This window comes from Chinchilla lanigera, unplaced genomic scaffold (genome assembly GCF_000276665.1).
Source record: "Chinchilla lanigera isolate Chin_1 unplaced genomic scaffold, ChiLan1.0 scaffold00080, whole genome shotgun sequence".
NCBI classification, from domain to species: Eukaryota; Metazoa; Chordata; class Mammalia; order Rodentia; family Chinchillidae; genus Chinchilla; species Chinchilla lanigera.
In genome coordinates this window covers 1,402,541-1,428,078 of record NW_004955481.1, presented here as the reverse complement: position 1 = coordinate 1,428,078, position 25,538 = coordinate 1,402,541, and the positions used below count along the sequence as shown (strand labels likewise).

The 25,538-nt window shown below is 48.7% G+C and overlaps 2 protein-coding genes and 1 long non-coding RNA gene across 5 annotated transcripts in view; 1 reads left to right on the top strand and 2 right to left on the bottom strand.

Annotated features, from left to right (window-relative positions):
* Positions 1–15,191, bottom strand: part of LOC106146487 — a 28,093-nt gene extending 12,902 nt beyond the window's left edge. The window contains exons 1-2 of the long non-coding RNA XR_001230936.1: positions 14,311–15,191; positions 6,804–6,946 (exon numbers count right to left, since the gene is read on the bottom strand). This is a non-coding gene — a long non-coding RNA (uncharacterized LOC106146487). The remainder of the gene's footprint in view (positions 1–6,803; positions 6,947–14,310) is intronic.
* Serpinf1 (serpin peptidase inhibitor, clade F (alpha-2 antiplasmin, pigment epithelium derived factor), member 1) lies at positions 1,643–13,149 on the top strand. Of its 2 annotated transcripts, none has more exons than XM_005402604.2 (8): positions 1,643–1,774; positions 5,631–5,718; positions 7,763–7,961; positions 8,459–8,614; positions 9,020–9,223; positions 10,503–10,645; positions 11,626–11,836; positions 12,773–13,149. In XM_005402604.2, the coding sequence occupies exons 2-8, from the start codon at positions 5,638–5,640 to the stop codon at positions 13,033–13,035; spliced, it is 1,257 nt and encodes a 418-aa protein (XP_005402661.1). In that variant the 5' UTR covers positions 1,643–1,774; positions 5,631–5,637; the 3' UTR covers positions 13,036–13,149. The 2 variants fall into 2 exon arrangements, with proteins under 2 accessions (XP_005402661.1, XP_005402662.1); XM_005402605.2 differs by lacking the exon at positions 1,643–1,774 and adding an exon at positions 1,838–2,221.
* A 218-nt stretch (positions 15,192–15,409) lies between the features above and the next one.
* Smyd4 (SET and MYND domain containing 4) overlaps positions 15,410–25,538 on the bottom strand; it is a 50,707-nt gene continuing 40,578 nt past the window's right edge. For both annotated transcript variants that reach the window (XM_005402603.2, XM_013503458.1), the window contains 6 exons: positions 24,531–24,713; positions 23,942–24,105; positions 22,643–22,775; positions 21,403–21,519; positions 20,939–21,062; positions 15,410–15,958 (listed from right to left, as the gene is read on the bottom strand). In XM_005402603.2, coding sequence (XP_005402660.1) covers positions 15,781–15,958; positions 20,939–21,062; positions 21,403–21,519; positions 22,643–22,775; positions 23,942–24,105; positions 24,531–24,713 — 899 coding nt within the window. In that variant the 3' untranslated portion in view covers positions 15,410–15,780. The remainder of the gene's footprint in view (positions 15,959–20,938; positions 21,063–21,402; positions 21,520–22,642; positions 22,776–23,941; positions 24,106–24,530; positions 24,714–25,538) is intronic.

Here is a 25,538-nt window from a genome sequence, read left to right as displayed (position 1 = left end):
GACGCAGGAAGATCGCTGTGAGTTCGAGGCCAGCCTGGGCTACATAGTGAGCTCAAGGCCAGCCTGAACTGCATAGCAAGACCCTGTCTCAAAAAGACAAAAAAAAAAAAAAAAAAAGACAATCCCCCCAAAATGGTATAAAATTGCTTTCAGACTATGTGTATAAGGTGTATAAAAAGCAAATGAAAGGAAAGCATGGCTGGGAAATCATGTAGAAATAAAGTAAAATATTTAACAATGTTAAAAAGAATAAATGAATTTTGTGTTTAGATTTGAATCTCATCCCAAGATCTCTCATTATTATAATAATAATAATAATTATTATTATTGTCTTTTTGAGACAGGGTCTCGCCATGCAGTTCAGGCTGGACTTGAGCTCACTTTGTAGCCCAGGCTAGTCTTGAACTCACAATGATCCTCCTGCCTCAGCCTCCTGAGTGCTAGGATTACAGGCATGTGACACCACACCCGGCAACTAAGATCTCTCATTATGTAGACACACATATTCCAATATCTAAAAGAAGTCTAAAACAGAGTGTGGTGGCACACGCCTATAATGCTAGCATTTGGGAGGCTGAGGCAGGATGATCTTTTTTAATTCGAGGCCAGCCTGGGCTACATAGTGAGTTTAAGACCACCCTGAACTACACAGGGAGACCCTGTCTCAGGGAAAAAAAAGTCTGAAATTTGAAACTGAGCCCTAAGCATTTCAAATAAAGAATACTTGTGCTCACTTTGACAGCACATATACTAAAATAAAAAGTACTCAATTTCTAATTACTTCTTATGTTTATGTTTTCTTTCTTTTTTGCTTTTTTGAGGCGGGTGTCACTACATAGCCCAGGCTGGCTCAAACTTGGGGCAATCCTTCCAGGTGCTGAGGTTACAGGTGTGCACCATCCTGCCCGGCTGATGTTTTACTTCCATAACCACACTGCGAGTTCCTAGAAACCCCAGGTTGAGCTGCGCCAGTGCCTCCCCTTCAGGTGACTTTGTTGTAGGCCTCCCCTGGGCCCTACTGCCCATTTTGGCCTTCAGAAATCACAGAATTTCAGAGTTGAAAAAGCATGCGGACTATTTCAATTTATTCTTTCATTTCTCAGCCAACGAGGGGGAAGAGCCAGGAGGTTAACTTGCCCCAAACCCCAGTTAGTGCCAGGGCCAGGGACCAAAAAGAACCCCAAGTCCAGCTGGATATGATTGTGCATGCCTATAATCCCAGGATTCAGGAGGCTGAGGCAAGAGGACTGCTGCAAATTCAAGGCCTGCTGGAACTGTATAGGGGACCCAGTCTCAGAAAAACAAAAACAAAACCCAAGTTTCCATACTGGGCTGTTTTCTCTACTCCACTTGCCCACCTCTCTAGCCCATCCTGCAAGATACAAGGCTGGCCAAGGTGCCCTCAGGCTGGCCAGCCTGCAGGAAGTCCACCAAGGCCTGGATGCCCAGGGCCTGGCGAAGGAGGAAGTTATGCATACAGGTGGGTCTTGGGGGTGTGGGGTGGAAGGACCACAGTGGGTTAAAGTTAACTCCACACAATGATGCAATAGCAGAGCCCAAACTGAGTGCAGATCGCTTTAAGAGAAGAATAGTTGTTTAAAAAGAAAAGAAAAAAAAAAAAAAAAGGGAAAGAGTAGTTGTAATCTGAAGCCTGCTGGAGGCTGGTTGGGAAGCAGCTATAAAAGCTCTAGTGCTGGCTGCAGCCCCTCGGAGTGCACACTGAGCAGGACCTAAACTGGAGTAGAGCTGGGAGTGGAGCTGCAGGGAACCACAGGTAAAGCAGCTCCGGGTCTAGTCTGCGGGTCAGGGGCAAGACAGGAAGGAGGCAGGGATACCCCAGGAACAGAAAGAAGGGCCTGCGAGAAAGAGGTGGGGAGAGCAGCCTGGCAGCTTGGGCACCAGCATGAGTGGACGAGAGAGGGCAAAGGAGTGGGGGAGCAGGAGGACAAGAGCCAGTTAGCCCCAAACCCCACTGCAGCGAAGGACACTAAAGGACTCTGAGCGAAGTGACTGGGAAACAGTTGGGGGCTGTGGAAGCAGAGAGCTCAGCTCTAGGTCAAGTCTGAGCAGCTTCTCCCAAGGCTGCAGCCCCAAGGGAAGGACCCTCTCAAAGACGTCCCCCCAGGGGTGTCCGGAAGGTGGCCGGCCTGCAGCCCAGCCTGGCTTCCACTTACTCCTCTCACTGCTGCTGTTTCAAAATCAACTGGTCCTGATTTCAAAGGTAATTTCCCAACGCCACCAAGCAGCCCACGGCTAGCCCTGCCTGAGGGCTGAGCTGGAGTATAGCGGGGCTTCTGTCCAGGACCCCCGGGAGTAAAAGCTGGGAGGCTGAGAGGGCCCACCCATTGTGAACAATGGCCACCACTGAGCTCCGCCAGTGTGGGGCTGAGGGGCTCGGCTGCCTGGGCACCCTGCTCACTCCGAGGCAAGCCACTGGGAGTCTGAGGCAAAGAACAGTTGCTGGCTTGGAAAGCCACCGTTTGGCTGAGTTCAGTCCTTAGCCTGAGGGGGCCTGGGGCGGGGACCAGGGAGTTCTAGTCCCAGCGCTGGTGCATCTCGGGTGTGGGGATATGAGATTCTAGGGTGTTGGTCTGACTCCCTTAGGTTTTAAGATTAAAAAAAAATACTGCCTGGGGGCTGGTGGTGTCACCATGGGTGTGCCAGAAGGGACCCCTGGAAACTCTCTTCCAAGCCAGGGGAGAGGGAGGTGCCCTTTCTTGCACCGTCCGCAGTTTCTGCTGCCATGTGGCTTGAAGGCTGTGTGGCTCTGGGAGGAGGGAGGAGAGGAGGAGGAGCCATGCTGTTTGTCTCACAGCTGGGTTTAATCTGAAACACATGTTCTGGCTTGTGTTTATCCCCCCAGTCTGGATGTAAGCTCACAATATCCCAGTTCCTGCGCTTCTTGGTCGGTGGCAGAGAGGAAGGTTGACCTTAGCCCAGGCTGTCTGCCACCTACCACGTCCTCCCTCGCCTGGTAGGCCAGGAGACTGGCTCCGATTCTGCCCTTTGGACAGGGTGGCGTCATTGTCTCTGTGCCCCTGGCCAGCCAACGGTTGTCCCAGCCTACACGACCGTCACCTTGCACAGGTCCTTGCATGTGCTCGGGGGCTCCCACTAGACCCGGTCTCTCTGTCCTGGTAGGGGGTTTTATCTATTTATTTCCTGCATCCCTGTGGCTTGAGGTGGAGGATTCAGTCATGGCCACTAGTACCACCTCTCCCTGCCTCTAGCTCTGGGCCAGTTTTGGACCTTGTCCCTTCCCCTGCCACGTTCCTCATTTCATCTCCAGTCCTCAGTTTACCCATGTGGTGACACTGGTCAGTTACATCGACCTGGAGTTTAGGGCAAGGACTAAAAGAAGATGCCTCTTTCAAGTGCATCTGAACTGTTTCCTGAAGCTGTTTCTCCAAGTACTGTGCCAGGCTGACCATGTCCTTCCCTTTCCTCTCAATTCCCTACCCCGGTGAGAGGTCAGCTGGGGCAAGCAGACAGTTTTTCCGCTAGCCTCGCCTCCTAAGCGTTGCACTCAGTTTTCAGTCTCCAATAAGCCAGTCCCTTGAGGCTCAGGCAAGGGAGGCTCCTGACAGCTCCGGGCAGGGCTGGCTGGGTGGAGAGCTTCTGTGAGCCTGAGTGTTGAGGTCTCTATCGCTGCCCGCCCCTCCAGAGACTGCTTTTCCCGCAGTCTAAATGGGCGTGTTTCCCTAGCAGCAGGCAGCCATGTGGAAGAACAGCTGGTGGAGAACACCGCGGGCCCTGGAGCTCTCACTCAGCTAGCTCCAGGAGGGTTTAGAAAGAAAGCTGGGCTGGTTCCTGCTAGCGGTACTGACTTAAGCTGAACACACTCAGAAGTCTTTTCTTTGTTGCCTTTCCTTCACTACAGTGTTGTCTGGTGGATTATGAGATTTAATTTTAAGGACTTCAGCCAACAACCACACACTGCCCTAACTTTTCTGATCCAATTTTTGGGGGAAATCAGGGAAGTTAGTGTGTTGTGCGTACAGGGCAGTGCTTCTGTGTATATAAAGGGATACGGCGGAACCCAGGAGACCCTCAGGGACGCTGTGTTGTGAGGCAGATGGAAAGTATGGACCAGCCAAACGTCCGGCTGCTGAGGCCTCGTCTGACTTTATAACTGAATGCTTCTTGGAAGGTCTTATCTGTAACCACCCTCAGCTGCCTTTGCCACTCCTTTCCTGATTCCAGGGTGAACACAGAGATGAGGTTAGCACAGAAACACCTAGTGCCCTAGACCCAGTTTTGAGTTTTTCTTGTGGTCTAGGTGCCAGGCACAAGCTAGGCAGAGGGTACCCAAGGAACTCAGAAGGCTGAGGCTGAAGGATTGGAAGTTTGGGGCCAGCCTGGAGAACTCAGTACGACACCGAGAATAAAAAGGGTTAGAGGTGTAGTTAAGCACTCCTTGGGGTCAATGCCTAGGAAAACAACAAAACAGCAGTTTAGTCTGAAGAAAAGAAGGCTCCAGGGGCTTAAGAGGTATTTATTTTCAAGCAAGGAGAAGTGAGAGGATGTGGCTCCACAGGGGTGGGGACGCTTGGATTCTCCTTGAAGAGAAGCATACTTGGCTGAGGGATCGTATGAAAGTTTACTGATGTCTGGTATTAAGTGCTACTAAGATATTGCTTAACTTTTAATCTTTATAATAATAATAGCTATTCCTTCAACTACATTTTACAGGAATGACATTTTACCTAGAGACCACGTAACACCCAGAACAGAGATTTTTGTTTTTTGTTTTTTGAATTTTGTTTTGTTTTTGAGACCGAGTCTTGCTAAATAATCCAGGCTGGCCTTTAATTCACAGCAATCCTCCTGCCTCAGCTTCCCAAGTGCCCAAGTGCTGGGATTACAGGCGTGTGCCACCATGCCCGTTTTTTTTTTTTGTTTGTTTGTTTTTTTTGAGACACGGTCTTGCTATGTAGCCCAGGCTGGCCTCAAACTCATGGCTATCCTTTCTCCTCAGCCTCCCAAGTACTGGGATTACAGGTGAGCACCACCATGCTGGGCCAGAATAGGGATTTAAACTCACATGTAGACCTTCCCATTAAGGGAGGAACTCTTGAAATGGAAATGAGAAGGGGATGAGCACCTGTATAGGCCGCAGGTTTCAGGCCAAAGGAATCCAAGAAGCTTGAAAAACCTCTTGAGAATAGAGGGTGTTGGATTGGATGCTTTCATTCTTGGTATTTCATGATTCTAGGGATAAGACCTGGGTTCTGTTGCCATTCCCTTAGGAGAGAGGGCCTCCAAGCCTATCAGATGAGCTGGCCAGGTACTTCTGGGGAAAAGTGTCCGTGTGTGCGTGTGCTAGGGCACAGTCCATGCAGAGGAGCCCACCGCAGGGTCTTCACTGCTCTGGAGCTTTAGGTTCCAAAATGGGTCACTGGACACAGGCTGTGGATGAAAGCACAGCTCGGGGCATGACTGGATTGAGAGGCAGGTGCACGGTGGGAAAGGCTGTGAGGGTGCAGTCTTCAAGCTCAGGGTCCACGTCCTGGTTGGAGAGGTGGAGGGAAAGGTGCTTGCTCTACTTTTCCTGCCTCCTGCTCAGCATGGTGTGGCATGGCTGGATGACGAGGGAGGGAAGTGGCCTGCACCTCTCCTTTCTCTTACAGGCTCAGGATGCAGGCCCTTGTGCTACTCCTCTGGACCGGAGCCCTGCTAGGGCATGGCAGCTGCCAGAACATCGCCAGCAGTGCGGAGGTCAGTGGGGGCTGCTGGCTGAGGGCATCAGTGGTCCCAGCCTTTCCTCAGCAGGCAGTGTGGGAGACAGAACTGGGAGGTGGCACCTGGGTACTAAGCTAGGCTCTGGCCTGTATTCCACCAGGGTCTTGGTTTCTCCCACAGAACTTTTCAGAGGACAGAGTAGGGACAAAAATAAGATCCAAAAGCCAGGTATGGTGGCACATGCCTGCAATCTCAGGACTCAGGAGGCTGAGGCAGGTGGGTCACAAGTTGAAAGCCAGCCTGGACTACCTAGGGAGTTCAAGACCACCTTGCATTACAGAGTGTGACACTGTCTCAATGAATGAATGAATGAATGAATGAATCAATCAATCAATCAATCAAAAAACAGTGATGGGGTGAGGGATATAGCTCAGCAGCACAGCCCCTGCCTGGCAAGCACGAGGGTCCTGAGTTCAATTCACAGTACCATAAATAAATAAATAAAATAGAAACAGTAAAAAGCCGAAGTACTCAAGTAAGTCTGGGGCTGTCCCTTCTGCAAGGACCTTTCCCCAGCTCCTTGTACTACTTGTGGGGCTGAGTGGGCACTGGTCTGACTTTTACTCAGATACTGACCAGGGGTGCAGCAGAGGATGAATTAGTATGGACACACATCTCCTGTCCAGTGAGAGCAGTCAGATTGCAAAGGCAGATACAGAGGAGAGGAGAGGAGAGGAGGGGAGAGGAGCCCCTGCTATGTGACAATGTGTGCTGGGGGTCCTTGTCACATGAGAGACAAGGCAGTTGGGATATACTAGCAGAAGCCCTGGACTTGGTTGTAGGTTTTGAGTTTGAATTCTGGCCCTACCTCTCACAGGCTTAGTGACCTTACACAAGTCACTCTTTTTTGGTCTTTTTGACACAGGGTCTCGCTATGTAGTTCAGGTTGGCCTTGAGCTCACTTTATAGCCCAGGATGGCCTCAAACTCAAAACAATCCTCCTGCCTCAGCCTCCCAAGTGCTGGGATTACAGGCAGTGCCACCACACCCAGCTTACACGGGTCACTCTTAAATCACTCCATTTCCTTAAAGGGCACTGTGACCATTCAGTTATTTCTCACCTGAATACCTACTCTGGAGGTGCTGGGATGGATAGAAATGTAAAAGACTCAGTTCTTGCTTCTGAAAGTCAATTCTTGAACTGGAAATATAGCTCAGTGGCATAAGCACCTGCCTGGCAAGCACAACGTCCTGAGTTCAATGCCTGGTACCAAAAAAAAAAAAAAAAGGAAGTCAGTTCTTTTGAGGTATTAAGTCTTCTGGTGCATCAGATAAATACTTCAACAAGCACCAAGTGAAGTAAGTCAGAAGGAAGCAGCAGGTCCTGAGGGTGTGGCTCAGGGGTAAAGTGCAAGGCCCTGGGTTCAATCTCCAACACCACAAAACAAAGCAAAAAACTAGCAAAGAGCTTGGCACAGTGGTAGGTGGCTAGTAAGCAGGTGGTGGCTGACTCTGAAAAAATGTCAGAAAAATGCAAGTTCCCTTCAGATAGGGAGGGAAAAATCTGTTTTGGGGAGAAGATGGAAGACTTAGGGAAGTCAAGACTTAGGGAAGTCAGGGGTTTGATGAGAGGGTCTAGGAAGAACCCTGGAGTCAGCGGTAGCCTGCTGTCGCCGGAGTATGGGGTTTCTTGCGGAGGGAGGTCCTTGATTTTTTTTTTTTTTTTGAACTGTGAATGGAACCCAGGACCTTGTGCACACCAGGCAGACAAGCACTGTACCACCGAGCCACATTCCCAGCTGCCATTTTAAAAAAATGTTATAGGCTTGTGGCTCACACGTCACAAACAGTTGAACCTCGTCAGCTAATCTCTCTTCCAGCCTGCCTCTCCCCAGCAGGGAGCTCGTGTTATCCAGGGAGCACAGGCTTCTTCTGAACTTGGGCCAAACACACCAAAACCAGGAAGGAGAGCTTCCCGGGGCCAGAACACAAGCCCACTCAACGCCATGAGAGGACACCGTTCACTGCCTGTCTCCACTGGTCCCTTTATTCTAAGCCAGGTCTTCCTGTCTCCTGCCAGGCCTCCCAGACCCCCGAGAGCACGGGGGAGCCAGTGGAGGAGGAGGACCCCTTCTTCAAGGTTCCTGTGAACAAGCTGGCAGCAGCCGTCTCCAACTTTGGCTATGACCTGTACCGGCTAAGATCCATCGAGAGCCCCACCGCCAACGTGCTGCTGTCTCCGCTCAGCCTGGCCACAGCGCTCTCCGCCCTTTCGCTGGGTGAGCGCATGCTGCGGCACGAGGCCACAAGGACCTGTGCGAGTGTGCAGTTCTGGGAGGCAAGGAGGTGCTGGGGAGCTGGATCGTGGCTTGTGCACCTGGGAACTTGGGGGCAGCACACGAAGTCCATTTGTTGACACAGTGACGTCAGTATTCATTCTTTTCTTGAATGAGCCCCTATTATGTGCTAGCCATTTGCCTACCCTCAGTGGGGTCATGGCTGATCTCACAGGGGACACCGATAAAAGGGTAGCTATACAACAGGTTAGCTGCTTTAATGGGATGACAGGGACTTGAACCCCAGCTTTGTCTCTCTAAGCTTGATACCTTTATCCTATTGTAAGAAAATCGCTTAAGGATGAAGGCACTGTTTCTTCCATTGCCCTTGAACTCCTTGTTGACCCAGAAGGTCTGCAATATCCACCTACTCAGGCTCCCAGAAGATAACACGAGCGAGGCCTGATCTGCTTATAGGGCTCCATCTTCGTCCTCTGCAGGAGCAGAACAGCGAACAGAATCCACCATTCACCGGGCTCTCTACTATGACATGATCAGCAACTCTGACATCCACAGCACCTACAAGGAACTCCTTGCCACGGTCACTGCCCCCCAGAAGAACATGAAGAGTGCTTCCCGGATTGTCTTTGAGAGGAGTCAGTCACCTTTCCAGCCTGGGCTGCCTGAGAGCCTGGGACTCTCTGTTCCACACTGGGGGTTTCTTTCTAGACAACAGATGATGTGTGCTCAGGCCAGGCCTGGCACTGGTGGGCAGGAAGGGGCCCGTGAGCCCAAAGAGAATCAGAAAGAGGAAGTAGGCTGTGGCGACAGCGGGAGGGTTTGGGGAGGGCAGTAACATGAAGAAGAACAGCAGTGGGCAAAATGAATTGTTCCCTGTTCGGTGCCCAGGGAAGCCGGCAGATGTCCTGGTGAGTCACAGGAAGATGCCGGGCAGGAAGTTGGGGCCTGCTGAGTGGTGAACCAGAACCTAAATCTGGCATGCTCTCAAACCGAGCGCTGGTTCCGCTCTCTTGCACTAACCCTGCTCCACCTCTTCTCAGAGCTGCGGATAAAAGCCAGCTTTGTCGCACTACTGGAAAAGTCATATACGACCAGGCCCAGAATCCTGACCGGCAACCCTCGAATTGACCTTCAAGAGATTAACAACTGGGTGCAGTCCCAGATGAAAGGGAAAATCGCCAGGTCTACCAAGGAAGTGCCCAGTGGAATCAGCATTCTCCTCCTTGGCGTGGCTTACTTTAAGGGTGAGGGCTTCCCCACTTTGGCCAGCAGGTGTAGAGAGGGCTGAGAAAGAGAAGTCAAAGACCTTACCCTACAGGAACCAGGGGCAAAGGCAGAGGAGGATCTGAGAACGGCATGTGCCTCAACCTACCTGCTTATCATCTACCAAGTGTCTACGAAGTGTTTGATAAGTACCCACGAATTGTGAGAGGCCTAACTGGGGCTGGGTGTTGTGGTCAATTTCTGACTTTTGAGTCAGACCAGGCTTAAGTCCTAACTCTGCCTTTATGAGCTGCCAGATCCTGCACAAGTTTGTTGGCCTTTCTGGGCCTGTTTCCTCAAGTCCCACCCTCCTTCACAGACACTTTGTGTATTTTCTTTTTTTCTTTGTTTTTGAGACAGGCGTTCACATGTAGTTCAGGCTGGCCTTGAATTCATTGTGTTGCCCAAGCTGGTCTTGAACTTGCAGTGATCCTCCTATTTCAGCCTCCTGAGTGCTGGGATCATGGGTGTGCACCCACTGTACCTGGTTTGTGTGTTTTCTTTTGTTTTCACAACCCTGGTACTGTATTTGGGACACAACAGTGCTTAGGAAACTTGTTAGTTATCGATCATCATTCTTCCAGTAGGCAGTGGTGAGGCGCCCAGAGCTGTTCCACAGGCCTAATGTGAGGCCAGCCCCATTCAGATAAGGCCTCGGAAGAGGGGTGATTTGGACAACATCCCCTTTAAAATTCTCGGTGACTCTGGGTGGGGTACCCCATCACCATGAGTTCGAAGCCAGCCTGGGCTACACAGTGAGTTCAAGGCAGCCTGAACTACGTAGCGAGACCTTGTCTCAAAAAACAAAAAAACAAAAAACAAAATGAAAACTCCAAAAAGGAAACAAACAAAACCCCCCCAAAACTTCGAGACATCTGTCATGTAGCAGCAATAGTGGGCCCTGTGAGCTCCTAGGGAAAAGTCAAATAGCTTTCTACTTCAAGCACTCATGTCCAGGGAGTGAAAGACAGTCACAGGTCTGGTATATTCAGGCCCACATTACACAAAGGAGCTTGACAATCCAGAGTCAAATCAACATCATCAATATATTTCCATCTGAGCTTGTTTGCAGAAGGTACTCAGGGTCCTGGAAATACCCTAACCACACGCTTAGGTAGAGCAGCTATTGCTCCTATGTCAGGGGTCTTGAGGGCTGAGGTTCCTTTAGCTGGGCGATTTTCAACTTGCTTTGTAGACACAGGACAATCCTGTGGTTTCTCTGGCGTCTGGGGCTCAGGACATTCTGTCATTTCATTCCAGGGCAATGGGTAACAAAATTTGACTCCAGAAAGACTTCTCTCCAGGATTTCCACTTGGATGAGGAGAGGACTGTGAAAGTCCCCATGATGTCAGACCCCAAGGCTGTTATACGCTATGGCTTGGATACTGATCTCAACTGCAAGGTCTGGAGGGGTGAGGCTGGTGAGGTTGGTGGGTGGTGGGATAGGTCAAAAGCAGGTAGAAAGGTATTGTGGAAATGGAATGACCTTTTGAGATCTGACAGCTATCTGAATTTCTTTTTTTTGGTCTTTTTGAGATAAGGTCTCACTATACAGTTCACACTGCCCTTGAGCTCACTTTGAAACCCAGGCTGGTCTCGAACTTGCAACAATCCTCCTGCTTCAGCCTCCCAAGTGCTGGGATCACCAGCGTGCACCACCATGCCTGGCAGCTATCTGAATTTTGCCTGCTGTATAACTTCAAGCAAATTACTAACCTCTCTGAGCCTTCCCTCTTAAAATGGGGCGAGGGATATTATAAAAAATTATCCACTCAGGGTTTATTTCAAGGGTTAAGGTAATAAGAAATCTGTCCTCAAGATCTGACACTCAGATATCGATGTCTTTTCATGAGACCTTTTAAGATTTAAGAGCCAAATTTTGAAAAATTGTCACAAACTCTCATTTGCTGCTGGCATTCTAGGGTTTTATGCATCCTTTTTTTTTTTTTTTTTTTTTTTTGTAGTGCCAGGGACAGAACCAAGGGTCTCATATATGCTAGGCAGCTGGTAACTATTTTACCACAGCGAAACATTCTAAGCCTGGCTTCCTTTATTCTGAAGCAGCAGTTCTTAACCTTCTTTGGGAATCTGACAAAAGCACTGGAAACATTTGAGAGAGATGCCATTTGTACATACGAACACACTTTTGTACATGATTTCAGGGGGCTTCCGACAGCATTTGTTCCATGGGCCTTAGGCTAAGGACTTCTGTTCAAAGGACCCATTTTATTGCTGCTTCTGTACTGTACCCAACACCACTCCTAGTCCAATGCTCTGCACATAGAAAGGATCCATTGAAGTTGGCAGATCGTGGTGTGTATCCATTCCCTGGCTCTGAGGCTCTGAAGGACTAACCCACATGCTTCTCCTTTGTTGGTTCAGATTGCCCAGCTGCCCTTGACTGGAAGCATGAGTGTCATCTTCTTCCTGCCTGTGAGGGCAACCCAGAATTTGACCCTGATAGAAGAGAGCCTCACTTCTGAGTTTGTTCATGACATAAACCGAGAACTGAAGACTGTCCAAGCGGTCCTGAGCATTCCCAAGCTGAAGCTGAGTTTTGAAGGCGAAGTTACCAAGTCTCTGCAGGAGATGAGTATGTTTGCCAAAGACCAGCTTGCTCTTTGGAGATGGGATGTGGTGGGGTCTTTGAGCCTTCACTGTGCCAAGCAGAACTCAAGGCCTGGGAGGGAGGTTCTGGCTGCTTGCTCCACTCTAATAGTGCTGGAGAGGCAGACGGAACTGTCGTGCTGTCAGGCTCGGTCCTTAGCACCTCAGCATAGTCCTCCAACAGGAGCTCAGAACAGTGCCTGCCAGGACAGGTCTGTGCCTCACTTGTGTGCTCGGGCAAGTCCCTTACCTCCGCACCAGCTTGGGGCGCTACATGCCTCACAGCAGGTGAAAAACAGTTCTCTTCCAGCTTATCTCTCCACTTTTCCTTCCTCCTCTCTGTGGTGCTAAGGATTGAACCCAGGCCTTTGCCCTGAGCCACACCCCCAGGCTTTTATTGTATTTATTATTTTTTATGTTGAGATAGGGTCTTGCTAAATTGCTAAGTTACCCAGGCTGGGCTTGAACTTGTGATTCTCTTGCCTCAGCTTCCCAGAGTGCTGGAATTATAGGTACACCACTATATTTGGCTTGTTTGTTTCCTTGAGAATCAGGATTTAGGAATCAGGATTTTGTTACCACTGGTCACAGCCTGCGGGGAAGATGTTCATTGGTTGCAGTTCCAAGGGCAGTGGGGCTGGCACGGTGGCAACTCCTGGGCCAAGATGGGCCTGGCCACTGGGCAGCAGCATAAACCAGGCATGGTGGTGCATACTTGTAATCCCAGAATTTGGGAAGCTGAAGCAGGAGGATCACCACAAATTTGAGTCACATCTGGGCCACATAGTAAGTTCAAGGCCAGCCTGGAATACTTAGCAAGATATTGACTCAAAAAACAAGAAACAGTGAAACAGGACTGTATTCTTTGTTGGGGTGTTGAATAAGGCAGGGCTTCCATGAGACTTTCACTCAATCTTTGCAGAGCTGCAATCCTTGTTTGAGTCACCCGACTTTAGCAAGATCACAGGCAAGCCTATCAAGCTTACGCAAATGGAACACCGAGTTGGTTTTGAGTGGAATGAGGATGGGGCGGCAGGAACTACCGCCAACCCAGTCCTCCAGCCTGCCCGCCTCACATTCCCCCTGCACTACCACCTGAACCAACCTTTCATCTTCGTCCTGAGGGACACGGATACGGGGGCTCTTCTCTTCATAGGCAAAATTCTGGACCCCAGAGGTACTTAATTAATGGTCCAGTACTTCAGAAAAAACCCCAGAGGGATGGCAGTTTATATATTAGAAGAGGGCAACCCCTATAGTTTCAATGTATACTTTGCAATAAAAGAGCTTTACCCTTAACTTTGGTTATCTTGTTCCGCTTTTTTTGAGCTTTGCTGTTGAATGTGAAGAAAAATTACCCTTTAGAACTTGTTAGTTCTACACTTCTAGCCTGGCTGCCTTTAAACTCTGCAGAAAGTCACCATTTATCAGCGCGTTATCTGCGTTGTACAATGCTGGGACTGCTTTTCTGCTCGGAGGCAGCTTAATCCCTGCCCCTCTCACCCCTGCAGTGAGCTGAAGTGGTCAAACTTTCTGTGCTTGTAACAGGGGTCTGAGATCACCCGGAGAAGAACAGGTCTATTTTGGCTCACAGTGTTAGAGGCGGTTCCATGACTGACCCTGTTGCTTTTGGGTGTGTGATGAGGCAGTGTACACTGTGGTGGTCGCTCATGGTGGAGAACATGACTTGCCTCTTGGCTGGGGAGCAAAGAGAAAGAGAAGAAGACCAGGGTCCCTCTATCCCCTTGAGGGTATGACACCCCCTCACGACCAAAAGACCCCCTGATGAAGTTCCACCTCTTAAGGGTTCCACCACCTCCCAAGAGCGCCATGTTGGGGACCAAGCGTGGACCTTTAGAGGACACTTAAAATCCCAACTCCGGAAGTTGGGCATGGTGGCAAAGCCTGTAATGCTAGCACTCAGGAGGCCGAGGCAGAAAGATTACCATAAGTTCGAGGCGAGCCTAGGCTGCAGAATGAGTTCAAGGTGAGCCTGAACTATGTATCAAGACCCTGCCTCAAAACAAATAAAAAAATCTGAACTATACCACACGCTCCAGACTAGGTATTAGTGAAAGCATTATATAGGATAACATATGGACAGATAAGGAAAATAATTTGTAATTATAGGAAATAATTCCTTATAAAGTAGCATTTAACTTTCAAGTATATATAAAGCAGGACCAGGCATATAAAATTCTAGTAAGATTCTAAGAAACCATACCTACTTTATGAAGGACAACAGAGCGTTTGTTTAGGAACATGAAACATACCAAGTGTTTGGGATGGAATAACCCTAGAACTGTTTGTAGGACTCATTTTTTTTCTTAGAGAAGTTCTACCAAGAAATCTCACTGGCCATTCCCTTGCCGATAAGTTGTTAGAGAACAGGAAAAATAAAATTCTGTCCACTTTTTAGTCAATAAATGTTTAAATGCTAACTGTATTCCAAACACTCACTTCCTGAAAAACTGCTGCCGGGGCCTCTTGGAGACTATTCATTTCTTGATTATGTTGTCATGGTAACCAAGGGCTACTTCACGGACATGGGTGGGTGCGAATTCTCAAAAGCAATGTGGATCTGGCATTCTTTCCCACTAACTCATCTGAAACACTTGGTCACCAGTGGCGACAGAATGACATGGATCAGAACCAGAGAATTCCACAGCACTGTGACCCGAATGACATCCACACTACTGGTACTCGTCCTTGTGGAAGGAGGCAATCATTTCCACTTTGTCTCTGCAGTTGGAAAACACAAGCAGCAACACCCACACCTTGACCTTGTTTTTCCAGTGGTGCTGGCTATAGAACCTCATGCACTCTACATCACTAGCCCTTTCTCAGCAGTTTTTGAAGTTCTCTAACCCTATCTATTTCAGTCAATATTTCATTTGCCAGACTGGGGAGGTCAGTTAGTAGCAAGTCATCTCTTTTTAGATTTGCTAACAAACAGAACTAAAAAAGGTGTTGTAAAGTCATTCTTACAAGTTTTGTTACTGTTTGGTCAGTGAGTCTACCAAGAATACTCAATGAAAGCCAGAGAATAAGGATGGGAAAACTAGCAGAAAATAGAGTTGTCATCCCAACATTAAAATGGCCCTATACTTATGTCTCTATTCACAATTTGCATGCCACCATTTTTTCTTTGGGGTACCAGGAATCGAACTCAGGACCTCATTCTTGCCAGGCAGGTGCTGTGCCACTGAGCTAAACCCCTGGCCCCATCCACCAGTTTTTGTTGTCGTACTATGGGGTGAATTTATAGCCTTTGCACTGAGGTACATTCCTAGCCCTTTTTATTTTATTTTGAGACAGGGTCTCACTAGTTGCCAAATTGCCCAGACTGGACTGGAGTTTGTGATCTTCCTGCTTCAGCCTCCAAGAGTGCTGAGATTACAGCTATGTGCCATTACACCTGGCTACTCCATCAGTTTTAACAAAGGATCTGAAAAAGCTAGATACTCTAAGTAGAAGTGTTTCTCTGGTGGTAAGGAGCTGCACTGATTTCTTGTTTTATAATCATTTTTCAATTACAATACAACTACTAAGTTCCCACTGGAGTGGTACGAAACATTTCATTACTATGTGAAACCATAGGAATGTTCCAGGGAGACAAACTCACATTGCTTAGCGAGATGGAATCCGGCCAAAACCCCGCTAACATACAGATGCCTACAGATCAGCTACAATCCCTTTAAAAGACCTGAACTCTCCAGATACTAGTTGTCAGTCTTTCTGGGAACTGGGAGTTTTTATTGGAGGGGAATTAACTAGTTCAAGAAATATCCATCAAAGTAAGTGTGTGTCTCTTTCCAATTGTGGTATTTTCTGAGTCCTTCCTGCTTATACCCTAGGGCTGGGACCTTTGGACAAGTCCTGTCTTTTCTGATGACAGCTCAGTAGCAACAGGACCTCTTTAACCATCTGTCATGTCTCCTTTCCATGGGCTAGAATCCCTTGGGCCCCCTTGGGGATGGGTGGCAAGTCCAGTAAACAGGACCTCATCTTCTGGAGCTCCTGGATCTCACCGCTCTGAGGGCCACCGTGCACCAACAGGACCTCTTCTGCCCTCTGTATGGCATTCAGAGCTTCGGGTACCGCAAACCTGAGCCAAGAGAGGGAAGTTGTTTATTATTATTATTATTATTTTTTAAAGAAAGAGATGTTTACTCTATGAGAAAATAGATATTCACAAGCAGCAGGAAGAGGCAGTGTCTGGTAACAAGCACTGTGGGCCACCAGAGGCAACGGTGGGGACCTGCACAGCAAGCCACATGATGAGGGAACCACACACAAAGTGTCTCCAATTCCCTGGGCCCCTCCAATTCCAAAAGCAAATGGGATGTTTGTCCAGGTGTTGATGCTACTAAGTACTATGGATATTATACAAAAGGAAAAATTTAACAACTTTAGCTAGTTGGAAAATTAAATCTTTGGACAATACAACCTCACTGTGAAACTCCAGACTAGGATGTACCTGCCACACAAGAGACCACAACCATGGCTGCCATTTCTGATGCCCCCATTGCTGGTCATTTCTGATGCACACATCGCTGGGGTTCACACACAAGGGCAGCACACACGTCCCGGGAGAGGCTCAACTGCTCCAGAAGCCAGATCCATAGGAAGCAGAGAGGTGCAAACAATAAGACCAGAGCGCCCTTGAGAAGGCTGAGGTGAAGTGTGGGCAGGCAGCCAGGCCCAGGGGCACCAGGAAATCTGTAGGTTCTGGAGTCCCTTCCTTGGAGCTATCTGCAGGGCAGCAGCACCAACCAGGGTATCAGTACAGCAAGGCTTTGATCAAGGTGAGGGCAAGCTGGTTGTCCTCAGGGTGCTGACCGTGCAGCTGGAGATGAGGAGAGAGCCAGGAAAGTGCGCACTCCCAAGGCAGCAGGTTCCGCAGGCGCACACTGATGCCCCACAGCTGGGGGTTGAGTCCATGTCCACACCAGCTCTGGGCCAACCCCATCCTCCTCTGAGTCTCCTCAGAAGATGCGGAGCATGAGCACCTCGGGCCAGAACCCTGCTCCAGGCCTGCCTTCCTCTGCAGCATGCCTGGGTGTCTCAGCTCACTCTCACAGAAGAGGAACAATCACATCTTGGTGCCCAAATTGGGAAGGACCTACGAAGTCACTGGAAATGAAGCTCAGGTGCACCCTGGGGTTACGGCGTACCAGGAAACGAGTGGACTCAGCCTGAGCCAAGTCTAAGCCACTGGTCAGCCCTGTCCCTCCCAGTGCAGAAGAGCACAGAGGCCAGACAAGGGCCCTGTCACCATGGAACTGGATTTGTGTCCCCCAGAAGTTGCTCACATGAGGCAGAGTACCTCCCCTTACTTCCTGCTTCTTCCCAGAGACAGTCTCTGCCTTCCTGCCTGACTGGGGTAAGGCTTTAGGGACAGATGCCAGTGAGGGTCACAAAGGGTTCATTCAAGGGACACTCAGTATCTGGTCCCTGGCAAATGGCTCTCTGTAAGTGAGGGCCAGCTACAGCCCTGCTGGCCAGTGCTCTTCCTGTAGGACAAAGCCCTGGGGACAGTGCATGCTGGACAGTGGTTGGGGAAGTGCTACCCAGGCCGTTGTGGACACCACATACTCATGCAAAGTTTCTGGCTTTGGTTAAACATGTTCCTGCAGTGAGAACCATGCACATGTCTCAGGTTTCCCCTAGAACACATCTGAGGTGTGCAGAAGGTTGTGGACACTGACTGGTTTTCTTTTTTTGTTTGTTTGTTTTGTTTTTCTTCCAGTACCCGGAATCAAACTCATGACCTTGTGCTTGCCAGGCAGGCGCTTTGCTGCTGAGCTAAATCTCCAGCCCCTCTGACTGGTTTTCTTAACCACCTCTGCAGGCTGGGCTCACTGAAGTCAGGAGCTAGTGCTGAAGGCTCTCCAGCAGCACCAGCTGACAGTGAGTGAGGACGGCCACTCACTTGGCAAAAGTGGGTTTGGGAACTAGTGGAAGGGGCCTGTGGTTGCTCCACTGTGTTTGAAAGGCCTCGCTGCACTCTTCCCATCCTGCTGCCAGGACGACCCCAGGGTGACAGCTCTTTGGGGTGCCAGTTCCCAGCAGCCTCTCTGTTGCATCCTCTGCCCAAGGAGCTGCACGTGGCCACTGGTCTTCTCTGCTCCTTCCTTGAATGAAGAAATGTGGGTGTCTTTCCTGCTGCCTTTGACATTCCTTCGGACATGTTTCACAAGGAGCTTCTTGCTGGGGTGATCTGCTCTAGCAGCCTGAGTGGAGGGCTACTGTGGGGCAGGGTCGCTACTGTGTCAGAGCTCAAGGGAGTCAAAGCTGCCAACTGTGCTGTCAGCAGCACCTGGGGGCAGGGTGTCTCCCACAGCGGCAGTGCTCAAGGGCCGAGGGAGCCTGTGTCTGATGAGACCATCCAGGTGAGTGGGGCTGCCCAGCTGAGATGACAGCTGGGGCAGGAGGGCACACGACATGGGTGCATCTGGGGCAAGACCTTGGTTAAGAACAGAAGCCAGAGAACAAAACACAGGACAATCACTGATGCCGCTGTTGAATGATGAGTGGGAACTGGCGTCATCCACTGGGCACTTGGGTCCTCTGAGTTGGCCACAGAGCAGTGCTACCCAGCTTCATAGGGCTAGGCTCAGGGACCCGGGGTGGGGGGCGGGAAGTGTCCACAGACTGAAGCCTTTAGAGGTGCTGGTGGAAGGGCCAAGGCAAAGCAGGAGGCACTGGGCCCTCAGCACAGCAGGTGCTACTCCTGCTGTGTCCCAGGGCTTGTGTCCTTGTGTCTCAGGTCCTGAGCCCCAAGCAGCATGGAGTATCTCAGAAAACGGCTGTAGCTGCGAGGCGCCTGGAAGCTTCTGTGTTATTACTATGTTCTTGATGCAGAGACTTCTGAGCCAGCTCAGGTGCTCACATGCCGGACAGGTAGATTTTACTGGTAACGACAGGTCTGGGCAGTCAGAGGCACACCTGGCACACTGCACATGACCCTCGGGGGCTCCATGAATGAGGGAAGCATGGTGCATCAGAGCACCACAAGTCACTACCCGCGCGGTGCCTCTTCCACAGGTGGAACTTTAGTTGGCTGATGAGATGGGAGCGGCAGGAGAAGGCTTCCTGCACTTCTTGCACTCATAAAGGCCCTCACCTATATGTTTTCTGTACTTCATGAGGTTGGAGCTGTAGTTCAAGGCCTTCCTGCACTCCTCCTGCTTAAAGAGCTTCTGTGCCAAAAGGTCTTCTCATCCTCGCCACACTTATAGGGTTTCTCTGCTGTGTGAACCCTGATGGTGAATGTGATCTGCCTTGTGCTTAAAGATTCATCTGCATTCACTGCACTTGCAGGGTTTCTGCCTCTGAAAAGGAACAAACACAGGGACCCCCTTAAAGTCATTTTTAAGTGAGGCATTACAGGCATGGAAGAGCTGTGCCTACTCCTCAGGGCTCAGGTTCAGCTCTGCCATACACATCTCATTTTGCTTTTTCCCCTCCGACGCTTTCTCTCCTTTGAGAGTGGCCTATTGCATATCCACTTCCTCCTTTGGGGTCTGGGTCATCTTTCGCTGCCTCCAGGCTTTTCCATCACTGATCCTAGGAGGCAGGAAGTGGTCTGGAAGCCAGGGAGGGCTCAGGGCTGGAGGTCAGGGGCTTCTTGACTCCTCTGTGGCTCTACTCCTGCAGGGGCGGCTTGCCACGTCCTGCACGTGCAGCTGAAGCTCCGCTCCATTAGCCGGCACCTGTTCTCTTGCTGGAGACCGGGGTCACGACTTCTGAGCCGAGGTGTAGACGCTTGGCCCAGCACACCCAGTACCAAGTACCATCAGGGGCAGAGAGGCAGGAGAAGGCAGCTGGTTGGCATGGGCAGGAAGTGAGGAGTCAGGGCACTCAGTTGGTCGCACAAATGTTAACTAAAGCCTTACTCAGATGCCGTGAAGCACACAAAGGCAACTGGGATAGTTTATATCCTCCTGAGCTTACACTTTCCTAAACACTTCAAAACAGAACTTGAGAACAAAATTACGAAAATTAAAAAGTAAAAAGACTCCAAGATCTTGAGAAAAACAGGCAAATCTCAAAGCTCCAATCTGACATTTACGCAGGGATGTTCACCCTAGGGTAACCATGTCTACTGCTGGCCAAACTTTGTACCCTTTCTTCTTTCTCTGACCAAATGGTCTACTCACTATTTATCTTCGGTTTAGGCTTCAAATACTTTCTCATTTCAATGTACGCCAATGACAGTTTCATCAAAGCTGAGATATTACATTCACAAATACTTCAGAAATAATCAGAGCCCCCCAAAAGACCAAGTGAAAGTAGGCCAGCAATCAGCTCATCAACCTACTCTTCTTTCCTTTGTTTTTTAAATTTTTCTGAGTGGTGCTGGGGATTGAACCCAGGAAAGCCCCCAGCTTTTTTTTTAAATGTTTTTGAGTCAGGGTCTCCCTGTGTAGTTTAGGCTGGCCTCACACTCATGGCGATCCTCCTGCCTCAGCTGGGATTACAGGCAAGTGCTGAGGTCACGGGTGTGTGCCACCATGCCTGGCAAGCTTCTAACCTCTAAGGCGGGGTTTTTCAAGTTTGACACAACTGATATCATGGGTCAGATACTGTACTGCATATTTTAAGAGCTTTAGCAGCACCCCTGGATGTTAGTAGAACCCCTTCCTCAAGCTGTGTCAATCAAAAATATGTTCCGACAGTGCCAAATGTCATCTGGGGCAAACATCATTCCTGGCTGAAAACAACTGCTTTAAAAGGAATAGGGAAAAGGCAGAGACCCTGGAGTTGAGGCCATGGGAGTGTGATTAACCACAGAGGAATGAGAGAGCAGGCTGCGCCACTTGACGGGTGGGGCTGCTTGGCAAGTCTTCCCTGGGAAACTCACTTCAGATCTAAGAGCTTTCCCCATATCTCTCAGAAGACAATGCTATAGTTTTAAGTTTGTCAGCAAAAACAAAAGGCAGGCACCTCTCCTAAAGAGGAAATAAAAAAGTTTCAACAAGCTTAAAAGCACCACAGGAAAAAAGTCATACACTGAAATGCCTAATAACAAACCAGAAGAGCATGTGCCCTGGCAAAGCACTAGGATCAAGCAAAGACTCACCCGTTGAACAAGACTTGGGCTAGTTTGAAGAGCTCATGGCCTGTTTCAACACTGGACGGCCCGTGGCGAGCCTCAACCACTTGGAGACTCTTCTGTAGATGGGTAGCTGATTTTTGCCAATCCCCTGGAAGGAAGGAAAAACCTTATTCCAGAGAAGAATCTTAGGTAATTTTTTTTTTTTTTTTTTTTGTCTTTTTGAGACAGGGTCTCACTATGCAGTTCAGGCTGGACTTGAGCTCACTTTGTAGCCCAGGCTGGCCTTGAACTCACAACAATCCTCCTGCCTTAGTACTGGGATTACAGGCGTGCGCCACCATGCCTGGCTCCTCAGGTAATTCTGGATAGATTGTCCGGTGACAAAACGTGACTGGAGCGGACAGTAGCCTCAGTTTCAACACAGAGAACCAGAACAGGCAAGGGTGCCACCAAAACACACAAGGCAGGAAACGAAGCATGTGCCATACCTAGGGCAGCATAGGCCCGGGCCAGGTCATCCTCAATTTCCCCTACCACAGCATGCTCTGCTGACAGGAAGCTCTCAGCATCTTCCCGGCACCTTAACAACCACAGAATGGCTTGCTCTATAGATTGCAAGGAAAAACGTCTCAGTATAGACACAAATCCAGTCCTGGACATGAGAACCCAGGTCTCACATTTTGGGCTGATGTAGAAATTCCCCCTCATGTCCTGGGTTGTCACTAACCCATAGTGTTCCAGTAAAGTTGTTCTGTATCTTTTTCCTTCAGGAGGAAAAGGTGCTAGGTGAGGAACCCCCACATTTACCCTTGGTTTCCAACACCCACTTTCCAATACAACTAATTCTACAGTTCACTTACAGCCATTATTTCTCTTATCTTTCAAATCTATGCTAAAGTTTAACTTTCATAAAGTAGAGCAATGTTAAACTCTAATTTTCAGGGGCTATGGGGAGTGTCACAATTTCTTTCTCTTTTTTTGCTTTGTTTTCAGATGGGTCTTGCTTTGTAGTCCAGGCTGGCCTTGTACTCACTATGGAGCCCAGGCTGGCCTCGAACTCATGGCGATCCTCCTCCCTCAGCCTCCCAAGTGCTGGGATTACAGCCAAATGCCATGCCTGGTTGACAATTTCTTTTCTGAAAAGAGACTTGTGTGATGATGGGGATCGAAACCAGGGCTTCATGCTAGTCAAGTGGCTACCACTAAACGATATTCCCAGCTCAAGAGCAGAATTCTTAATTCTACTATAGACAAAAAGGTTTTGATTAGGAGAGAATAACCTTCCTAGGAAGTTAGGTCTTCAAGCCCTGGAGCTAAAATAAACAATACAGAACTTCTGGAGTTGCACAGAACTCATGGAAGTCAGAGCAGACTCTTCAGTCATCAGGAATACATAACTTGCCTATCTGATGTATAAGACAATAGCTTAACTCATCTGGCATTTTTCTCAAGGATACCAGACTAAGTGGTAAGATTTACTCTTAACTGGCCTATATAGCCATCTTGTGGCTGGTATGGGGATAATTAAATTCAATTCTTCAATCACTGAGTAGCTTTTTTTTTTTTTTTTTTTTTCTCAGTACTGGGGGTCAAATCCAAGGCCTCACACATAATAGGCAAGTGCTCTACCACTGAACTACACCTCCAGCCCTGTTCTTGAATGCAAATTGATACCAGAATATTAAAAAGCGAAGGGGTTAGTAGACCAAAGGAAGGAGCCAGCCTCACCGAGCTTGCCATTTCTGAGAAGCTTCCAAGCCATCCCAACCTGCTGCTGTAGGTTCTGCAACCGAGAGACCAGGTGGGTCCTGCTGACGGCTTCCGGACAAGCTCCATTCCCACAGCTCAGGACATCGTCCCCCTGTGGAAGTCAGTTGTGTTTTTATTTCTGTACCAGAGTTGGTTATTAATACCAGCCATGGTTATGTTATAGGATCACTGACCTGATGGGGGAAAAAGACTTGCAGTAACATATCAAACCCAAGCCTGGCTGGGTTAGTTAGTCTGCGAGCAGCAGTGCTAATGAAAGTAGTAGCTGGTTCCATCCCAACATTTACTTTTCAGAACAGAACTGCTAGAATTCACAGTTCTTCATCTCAACAGCTCCTCTTTTATCTTTCTTTGGGGCCAGTCCTTGGATGACTGACACATTTCTAGTGGTTATAAAAAAGCTGTACGAAAACCAATACAAAAAGGTGCTAAGTGAGGCCTCCTCAGATTTGACCTCAGGTCTGCAACTTCAGCTTTCCAATACAACCAATTCTTCGGTCTTCTTATGATTACCCTAAAAAATAAAAAACACTGTATGCCCTTGTAGAGGAGAAACTTCTGAGGTGGCCACTCGCTTTGTTGTTGGAAGACCTATGCCATCATTCGGCCACAGAAACTCACTTTCTTGAGGTCCTTCACCTTCTACAGTCAGTGCTCTGTAGTTGACAGTGTGGCCATGTGGTTCAAATGTGGCCTGTGCCTCTGGTCCCAATGGCTGGAAGAAAATTCTGTGGCGCTGATTTTCTTTCAGCCTCAGTCACTGGGTCAATGCCACACAGTAGGACTGTTGTTGGAGTGCTACCAGTTTTCAACCTCTTGCACAGGGAAGACAAGGAAGCTGAGCTACGGGCTGCCATCTTGCCATTATGAGAGGGACATTTCCCTGGAGATGGGGCTAGCACAGAAGGAATGGAGCTGAGAGGCAGATGGAAAGTGGGGTCCTGGAGACTCTATCTGAGCCCCCAAGCTGTGTCTGAAAAAGCCCTGACTTAGAACTTTTCAATTACTTAAGCAAAAAAACTTCAGTCTTTTTCCTCTTCTGTCAGTTTAGGTGGGGTTTCCTGTCATTTGAAAGAGAATCATCACTAAGTCCATCCTTTCCCATGGTTTCTTTGGAGGGACAGCCAATGTGTGGGAGTGACACTACTGCTCTGTACCTATAAGCCCTCGATGGCTGCTCCTCTTGAAGACCGATGACCTTTGGGCGGGAAAACTGTTCTCCAGAAACAGCAGAGAAGAGAGGGAGGAGGGATTTACCTGCATGAGTGCTCTGCAACTGTTACAGCGGAATGCTTCCCACCTGGGCCCTGTAGCTGTTCTGGGCTCCTCACAATGACAAGCTGGACAGCTACAGTCAAAGAAGTACTGAGACCTCAGCTTCTGCTGCCTTTCAGCAACACTCATCCGGCTCTCATGTGGCCCTGGAGAGAGATCACCCTCAGCTAATACTGAAAGCAAGGGACAGTCAAACAGTACTTAAGAGCCCTTGGCTCAGCAGAGGGTCTGGACGATTACTCATCATGACAGATAACCTTTACTTACACATTTGTGGAACTGGACACTGAACTAAGCTTCCAAGTTGCTGGGACAGGAAGATAAAGAAGCTGAGTGTTGCTCTTAGCCCATTTCAGAATAGGAAGTTTATAGGGATTAAGCAACGACAGACATGATAGTTTAACCACAACAGGGCTTCTTACTATGGTTAAGAAGATCTTTTATTTTTTGGACTAGAAATGCACTGTCTTTTCCCAGTAACAAAGACCAGGCAGGTGAAGGCCTAGGGGCTTGCTCTTCCCTGTCCACTCCGTCTTTTGGCTGTAGAAAAGTGGGACAGGGGCTGGCTCACCATAGCAGTGGAGAATCTCCTGCCCTTTTCTAATTGGCTGCGCTGCCCGAACGGTGGCGACAGTGCCATTGAAAGACACGCTGGTATTGGGGCTGCAGGAGTGGTTCAGGAGGCTCACAACAGGGAAGATGCCTGTGGCAAGGCGGACCTGCCCGCTGTCAGTAATGATGCTCTCTTTAGATGCTGAAAGTGCAACAGGCAAAAGGAAAAATATGGCACGTCAGTCCTGGCTTCACATCCATTTATCAGAAGTTAAGCCGGGCAGCTGGGCCTCAAGCCCATTTGAGTCATGCCTCCACAGCCGGATCCAGTCTAAATCAGTTGGAAGATGACTCATGGCAAACTCTGGTCCCTAGGAAGCAAAGTGAATGAACACAAGAAAAGGCCACTGGAATCCTGGAACCTAGCCATTGTGTCTTGACACCACACACACAAAACCCCCCAACATTAGAATTTATAAAAAATAATAAAAAGGGGATTATCAGTGGGGAGCTTTCCTGACAGGTTCATAACGTTCATGAGGACACAGAAACCAGAGTACCTGTTGAGATTATTTCCCAAAGACTTTTATATTCCAAGTGCTTTTATTTAACTGGTCTCTGGGTGGTTAATAGAACAAGTGACCTACTTATTATATCAAACTTTATATATTTAAGCTGGCTTAAGGGTATATAAAAAAAAAATCAATAATCTTCATGCTTACTTCTTCATTATACCCCTTGTTCCACATTTATGGAAAACCAGAAAGTAGTTTTCATGGAAGTAAATTCTCTATATTAACTTTATTCAAGAGGATCTCCTAGTCCCCAAAGTCTCTGTAGTACAGTTAACCAGCAACTTAACTACATGATTGAACCTCAGAAATGAAGAAAAAGGCCTCCAGGCAGTGAGGCAGGCCTGCACCAAAGCTCATACACTTACGTTCCTATGTTGAATTGTTTATACTCATGTATGTCTGTGTGTCAGATTTCCATTGCTGTGATAAAATACATGAGAAAATCTACTTAA